At 44.1% G+C, this 8440-nt stretch overlaps 1 protein-coding gene across 4 annotated transcripts in view; it reads right to left on the bottom strand.

The window, feature by feature from the left end:
* The window catches only part of LOC101860544 (angiomotin-like 2a), a 48047-nt gene that overhangs the window by 19903 nt on the left and 19704 nt on the right, over positions 1-8440 (bottom strand). For 2 of the 4 annotated variants that reach the window (XM_005111949.3, XM_005111950.3), the window contains exon 1: positions 3970-4886. The exons of the other annotated variants lie outside the window; for them this stretch is intronic. In XM_005111949.3, the coding sequence (XP_005112006.1) occupies positions 3970-3991 (22 nt within the window). In that variant the 5' untranslated portion in view covers positions 3992-4886. Of the gene's footprint in view, positions 1-3969; positions 4887-8440 lie in introns of those variants that run through there. 4 annotated transcript variants of the gene reach the window in all.

The following is an 8440-nucleotide window of genomic DNA, read 5'->3' as shown; positions in this document are numbered from 1 at the left end:
CACACACACACTCACAGGAACAGGCGTACACACAATAATTATATTATAATTATAAGGACAATAAAACTTATAAAATTAGTGACACACGAACACGCTACACCCACACAATAACGTGCCCGTATAAATAACGCACAAGGCTTGCATTGGTAACGACAGTCTCCGCATCAAATTAACCGACACGGTACATCACTACATCTGCTCGATCGCAGTTACGCTACCATTTTAATTTTAAGTAACTTTTTTTTAAACGGTTTTTGCAACACACACAGATCACACAAGTGCCGGAAATAAGATGTGTTTCGTGTTTCTAAACGATAACTTACCGAGAAAAGAAGAAGGGGGAATGGCGATAGATGTTTTATAGGTGGAAAAAAAACAAGGGGGGACGACTCACCAGAGAGCCCGCTTACCACCTGGCCACGCTAACATTCTCCATTAATTGGCACATTTCGATGTAGAGCGCTCAACAGCGCGGACACCTTTTGCAAACTGTGAGTAATGTGAACACGGAATCAAGACTCGCCATCTCAAGGCATTTCCAATAGGGCATGACCACTGAATTTTTGGTGGGTTTTCACCAGCAGGAAAGAGGTTACGGTGCTTGTTTAAACGCCCGGTTAATGTCAACACAGCGATAGTAAGAAACGAACCCAATTAGTCTATACAGGAATCCTTACAAACCTAGAAACCATCGCCTAATATGGGTCTGGGCGCACGAGGAGAGATAAAAAACCTTTGAAGGCAAAAAAACAAAAACCGAGTCCTTCAATGGGAACACCATCTGGTTGACCGTCAATTTTGACCGCTGTGGAATCTTACGTTTAAGTACAGAGCGGCGGTTTGAATCACATCACCACCCAAAACTGTACAAGAAACAGTCGGGACCATTAATTTACAGATACGTTACATTTTTTAAGTAGACTGTAAGAGTAGCACGGCACTTGCAACACACTTAGGTCATATTATAAGTGCCGAGCTTTTTAATTTGAGTTAAGAGAAGCACATTGACACAAAAACGGTCTTCTTAGTGCAGGGAAAAAGCAAGACAGATGGAAACAAAGGTGGGGAGAAAAGAAGTAGGGCATACCAGTGGCTCTACATACGTGTACATACTACCAGCTATAAGTATCGAAAATTAAACGTGTTACAGGTGAGTAACATGCAAATTAAGGAGGTGAGACTAGCACGATAGGTGTTTGGTAAAAAAAAAAGAAGGAGCAAAGCACACCAGAACACCCGCCAACCACCCGCAGGTCACAATTTGTCACCGAGAAGACCAAGAAAGGTGCAAACTCACCAGCTTCAAAGTATGTATAACACTGTATTGAGATTAGACCTCATCCGTGTTTCCCTCAAAATGTCTCGTTTTCTTTGACCCCACACCGACAATGAATGCCCAGCCCGGCAGTTGGAGGTCGTGGAATAGCTCTACGTCTTGTCACATTTTTCATAAAAGTGAGCGCGGGGTCAGAATAATTATAACCTCAACGTGCTCGCTTAAAACTGGGCGCTAGTATATGCACTAGATTCTAAATTGGCGTTTAAATCTCCAGACACATCGTTAATGGCAACAGTTTATTCAAAGAACATCCCAGAAGACTTGCCATGGACTTCCCCAGACGTCAAGCTGTGGTGGACATTCCAGAGCACATTACATAAGTTTCAGTGAAAGTTTTACGGCACTTGCAACACAATAAGGTCATAATATAAGCGCCGAAGAGTACATGTTTTACAAGATAGTAACATACACAAAAAAGGAGGAGAGAAAAGGACGCTATATTATGTTTGGTAGGAAAGAAGGAGCAAACCACACCAGAGCACCCACCCACCAACCACATATTAGGGTACATTTTCAGTGCTCATTGAGTGGATCTGTTTGAACAGATTATGTTTCAAGGCACTATCGACACACTTTCGCACAGGTTACAAGTGCTGATAGTGTACCTTTGACTAAACACGTGTTCAGGCTCGCCAACTTTTTCAAAACCCGATCAGGACAACATCTAACGGGACAGCATCAGATAGGGCAACAACAACATTGCATCAGGTGGGGATTGTTTTGCTGTAGCTTATATCATGAACTGTTTTTTTTTCAAATTCCCGACGGACGAATCTTGGACAGTCCCGGAAATTCGGTTTTTGTTTTAGTAGAGGTTTTACGGCACTCGCAACAGCATAAGGTCACATGAGCGCCAGAAGATTAGAAGTGTTACAAGAGAGTAACAAACATAAAAAAGAAGAAGGGGAGATAAGGACGATAGATGTTTGATAGAAAAAAAGAAGCAAACCACAACAGAGCACCCGCCAACCACCCACGTTTTAGTTTTAGTTTTGGTTAGAGTCAGAGTTTTTCGACAATTGCAACTAAACTACATCACATACGGACCGAAGAAATTGGGGACAGTACAGTGGCCAAGCCTTGGTGTGTCACGGCACAGGGACATAATGTTGGTCTGGGCAGGGGCGCCATGGAGATAAAGCTAACACGTGAAAAAAACAGAAAAACAAACAAACAAACAAACACACCAGAAACATGTAAGATTTAAAAAAACCGAAAGGCAAACAATCACGGTTTACACACGAAATTCTAAGACTCGTACTACTACTAAAACCCAAACTGGCAGATCTCTCATTTAAGTAACTATATAAAATAATGTTTTAAAAAAAGCAATAATAAAATGTTTAAAGACACGAAATGACTTATATATACACGAAAAGTGGAAAAACATGGTGGAGCCTCATAAACAAGTAGATAGTGAGATGTGGTAATTACTCAAAGTCAGGTATTATGTGGCAAATCAGGAATTCCGAATAGGAAAAGACAGAACATAATAATGTTTTTGTTTTGTTTCAGTAAGAAATTTATGGCACTTGCGACACAATTTGGTCATAAAAGTGCTAAAAATTAATTAGTGTCACAAGAAAGTAACAAACATAAAAAAGAAAGAGTAGAGTTAAGAATGATAGACTGTTGTTGGATAGGACAGAATGAGAAAACCACACCAGAGCACCCGCCAACCACCCATGGCAAACATGTAAACAGACCTAACAAAAAATATACAATTACAAACCACAAACAAATCCTACCGGAATTTGGAGTTACGGTCTGCCTCTGCCTTGGGCGTCATTTTTTATTTAAATTTCAACTCTTAATTTTCAATTCCCACGTTTCGTTTTGGGAAAGCTATTCCCGTATTGTGAAACGTACAACTTACAGGGTCGGATCAGCCTGGCTCTTAACTGATCTAAACAATGTCAATGGGGGCGTCAAGCAAGAAGCAGTCTTGCCAAATTGCGAAACTTAATCAGGGACACCGGGACACCAAAGTTATACCATGAGATTACACGCAGATGTAACAACGAACACAACTACTAACATCAAGTGGGACTGGTCTTGGTGTAGTGTAGGTGTAGTTGTGATAAGGATCTCAAATTCCTGATTGCTGATTACAACAAAATCCGGGAAAGTCCAGGGGAAATCGGGACAGGTGGTAAGCTCGTCATACACTTTCACACCGTGCTTTGTCCGTTTGAAGTGTCTAACAACACGCCATCAACACAACTTAAATCAATTAGGAAACGGGCTGCTTCGACCATGCCTATCAGGGTTCAAATCCGGTTGAGTGGGAGTTTGAGGAGTAGTAAGAAAAGCACATCGACGTCATAACGGGCATTTAGTGCTGGGAAAAAAGTACGACACACAGAAAGAAAAAACAGAAGAAAGTAAAGAAGTAGGATCTACCAGTGGCGCCCTTCAACCACCCACTTGAGTGGGACATAAGATCCGAGTTGACAGACAAATGATAATCGACAAAATATGTCGCCACTCCGGCACCGAACCCAAAGCTTAGACTGCGTGTGACGGTCAAGTGTTTACATTGAAACGCCACGCCACAGACGCAAGCAGTCATTAGTCACTACATGCGATCAGGGAACTCTTTTAATGAATCAAAAATCCTGTACACTCACCTTGGAGCTGTTCGATACCCATGGTTCTGTCACTAGTAAACAACTAGATCTAGATTTCGCCTGAAAATGTCGTAGCCATAAGAGACGCTTATCCGGGATCGAGAACCTTGCTGCTCCCACAAAAACAATCGAGTGAACAATACCGACAACCGCAACTTCAAACCACGAGTATGGAACAAGTTTGGTGAATACCGTTAAAAAATATTTATTTTTCCACTGTAGGACAGAGAATATAAAACTGTGGTGAATCCTCAAAGAAGAGAAGCATCGACAGTAAAGCCTTAAAAAACCAAACGCTGTATTCTTCCTCGAGGAATGAAAAAACTGGCGGACACACAGCTGCGCGGCCTACGACACACTGTCGCTATCTGAGAACTGAGAGCAAGAGCCGCCTCTCTACCAGGCTTGGGTTGAAACGAAGAGACGAACCAAGGCAGCACTTTCACAACCAACAGCCATGTCGAAAAATTGTTCACATATTTGTCTGCGTTGACGAACGATAAAGCGACAGTCACACCAGAACGGCCATAGATAAAGACGAGTCGGAGCAAAGCCCGCAGAGTTTGCCGGCTGCACGCAAAATAATGAGCTTCTGTTGTTACCGTCTTTGGAGGACTTTTTCACGGCCCGCGCCTTTCATTGCGTCACCGTTTGGCGAGCACGGAATGTGGAGAATCCCGGACACCGAGAAAGACAAGAAACTGAGACTACCAGCCGCAGAATAACAACAGAAGAAACTCGAGTCGGGGGAATAACGTCAGGTAGGCCCTGGGACTCCTCTCCTGCTTTGTGGGGGGAAGGCAGGAGGCGGGAATATTGTGTCAATGAGTCTCGTCTGCCTGGAAGCAATAAACAAGAGGATCATGAACGTGTCACCACTGTCGGGCCGGGCAGGCTGAAGAAGGCTGAACCCAACATGTCTCTGTCGCCGTCCACCGTCGCAGCACGCACGTGGTCGTTTTCGGGCTTTGTCAAGACAAACCGCTCAATAAACGCCGCATGGGTGAACGAGTCACGGCTGTAAAAAGCGCAGGGAAAGGATACGTGGGGAGGGGGTAGGGAGGGGGGGGGACCTTTGATTCGCAACCCAAAGGAAGGGACACAAGAAATGGAGGAGGAGGAGGGGCGGGGTGGACAAGAACCAAGTCACGTGGCCATTCCTCGAGCAGCGAGGGCAACAACAAACACGGCAGCGGCATTCAGCAGAGCCACGAGAGCGGAATCACTTCCACTGGTCAGTGGCCAGTGGTCCAGTCCAAGCCAGTCAGGCCTGCCAGGGCACCAGGAGAGAAAGACTAGACATTCGGTGGCTGGCAATCTCCCTGAGCTGCTAACACTCAACTGGGCTCCCGCGCCTTTACCGCCTCAGTGAACACAGGCACACATTTCGTTTCCCTCTACACTTTGGGCACAGGAGGACACTTTGCGGCTCCACTTATCATTATACATTTTTGGAGGGAGCTTTTTGTACGTAGCGTTGTGTGTTGCAACTGCTGCTGTATATACAATGAATATTGTTTTTAAAAAACAACTCATGTCAACACTGTGTAGAGTTTTTAGAAAATCTGGACCTCTGAATTCAATTCAATATCCGAAAGGATAGAACTAGTAGGCGGAGATCTCTTTCTTCTTCCTATTTTCTTTTTAATGTACATCTTTTACACCTATCAAAACAATTATAATAATTTAGGAGTCCAGCTTTGGAACCCCCCCCCCCCCCCCTTAAATCTGCCAGGGCCAACCTGGGCTGAAAGGGATACATCGTTCGAGCATAAAGACAAGGATACTCAATTTTTTCAAACCTTCCCACACGGGAATCAAACCCAGGTCTTTTGCAGGCGTCGGCAGAGTGCATAATCCCTTTACCGTAGACGCTAGTTCATTAGATTGTATGGTAATCCTATCAATGCCATGTGCGGTCATTTAAGAGGCGGTTGAATGTCAATCTCGGAGAGTATGTTTTCGTTGATTTGTAGGAGTAAAGAGAAGCGTACGTGGACACAATATCAATAATGGTCATTTAGTGCTGGGAAAAAATAAGACCAAACGACAGACAGCACAGATAGAAATAAAAAGCAAGCCGAGACTTTGCAAACCTTCAGTTGGTATCGCAAGTATAAAAGCTTTATCAAGAGTCCAAAGAGTGGCAGAAACCACCAAAATCAGTCATCAAATGCGAGAAAAGCATCAACCAAAAGTCAACCATTAAGAGACACGATGAGGGGCAGGTGACAATTTTAAGAGCTATAACAGTTATCAGGCTGTATAAATGTCATAATCTAACAGAGATAGAAGAAGTGCAAAGGTTCCTGCCCAAAACACACCGAAGAGTAATAAAACTAAGACAAAACATAATTGGGGTACTTTCGTAGTCTAGAGGTTACATACGGTGTTCGCCTTTCATTCAATAAGTCCTGGGTTCGAGACCTGACAGCGACGGAAAAATTTCTTCTTTCACCTCTTTCATACTCTCTAAACATGATTTGTGGTATGCTTTTGACTACACTTTCTGCCCCCTCGCCCCCCCCCCCCCCCCCTTTTTTTTGCACCCTCCTCTGGGTCCCTGACTCTCTCTGCAGCCTTTCTTCTGATCACAACCCTGATCTTAGGGTAGTTAAGATCAACACCTAGCCTTCTAGGATAACGTCGAAAAATCTCGGAGGTCCCGTGCAAGTTGCGCAGGCTTAAGATCCCTTGGTGGTCCAAAATCGATAAGACTAGAGTAAGCTTCGGCCGCCACCCGGGCTAAATTAAAAACCAAATTAATTCCTGCCAAACTGAAAATGTTTAATGCGTCTCCCGCGATCATATAACCGTATGCAGTTGCAAGAGGCGTATCCCCCCCCCCAAAAAAAAAAAAAAAAAAAAAAAAAATTACAAATGACAAATTACAACAATTATAAATAATTTAAAATAAATAAATAATTTATTTTTAAAAACAAAATAGTTGTTTCCTCCCCTGCCGGAACACCTAGATCAAGAGAAGAGAAATATCCAGATCCTGATGCGACCCTGTCTGAACGAAGGGCATCCACATGTCAGTCACGTTTGAAACCCACAGCGCTATAGCAGAGAGAGAAGGGGGTGGTAACAAACAGAAAGGAGGGGGGGGAGAGGGCGGGAGAGAGATAGAGAGTGAAAGAGACAGACAAGGAGGGAGGGGGCGAGGAAGGGAGGGACAGAAAGAGAGAGAGAGAGAGAGAGAGAGAGAGAGAGAGAGAGAGAGAGAGAGAGAGAAGGGGGGGGGAGAGGGAGAGAAGGGGGAGGGGGAGACCTGGAAGGAATGAAAGAGAAAGAGAGAGAGCGAGAGAGAGAGACAGCGAGAGAGAGCGAGAGAGAGAGAGAAAAAGAGAGAGACAGCGAAAGAGAGAGAGAGAGAGAGAGAGAGAGAGAGAGAGAGAGAGAGAGAGAGAGAGAGAGAGAGAGAGAGGAAGGGGGGGAGAGAAGGAGGCACCAAGAGCACAAATTGTAGCGTCGGTTACTCCACGATGCCCAACCTCCCCCAGACCGCCAAGAAATGAGCGATAACCCTTTAACATATGATTCGGCGATGTCTCATTTCATTTCGGATCCTGCCGCCATTTGATCAGCTTAGTTTCAAGAAGATATCTTTATTGCGACATTCATCGCAGCGCTGAACGCTAAGTAGGAGCAAACGACTCTAGATCGCGTTACCGTAACTAGACAAGCGTCATTTTTGTTATCTCTTTCTTTTTTTCCTTTTTTTTCTACCAGCATCCCCATGAGGAGCATCTCAAACAACATTTCAGTTTATTGCAAGTTTTACGGCACTGGCAATACAAATACATGTAGGTCATATGAGTGTCGAAGACTAGCTGTATTACTTGAGAGTAACGTACAAAAAAGGGGGAGAGAAATGGACGATAGGTATTTTGGGAGGAAAGAAGGAGCAGACTACACCTAAGCACCCACAAACTACCCATTCAGAAAAAAACAACAACAAAAGAACTGACTGTACATTTTTTGGTAAAACTATATCATCGACAGCACATGAGTTATAGATACTCGAAAACACCGGACGAACGCTTTTACAATAATACCAACACAGGTAGCAGCAAAAGACATGGTCGGGTCTGGCTACAAAGGCACTGGCCAGTGCACACTACACCAAATAGACCCCTGCTTTACATCATCATAATACTATTTGACCCGTAAGTCCATTACGGCCTTCTGCATTCCGCTGATTCCACAGGCAAACAAAAGATCTCACCCCAAAATGTCACACGCCTCGCTCTCGCCTGTTTGTTTGTTTGTTTGTTTGAGTAAAGAGAAGCACATTGACCCACTACATGTCATTTAGTGCTGGGAAGAAGTAAGACAGTCAGACAAAAATAACAGCGGGAAAGTCAAAAAGTAGGACCTACCGGTAACGTCATCCAACCAACCAGCCTTGTGACTGGTTATTTTTATCAAACCAAACTGATCGTGGCCAAGAATATCAACCCCCCCC

The sequence above is a fragment of the Aplysia californica genome, unplaced genomic scaffold, assembly GCF_000002075.1.
Source record: "Aplysia californica isolate F4 #8 unplaced genomic scaffold, AplCal3.0 scaffold01154, whole genome shotgun sequence".
In the NCBI taxonomy this organism is placed as follows: Eukaryota; Metazoa; Mollusca; class Gastropoda; order Aplysiida; family Aplysiidae; genus Aplysia; species Aplysia californica.
Note: the sequence above shows the minus strand (reverse complement) of the source record. Positions and strands in the feature narration are given on the sequence as shown.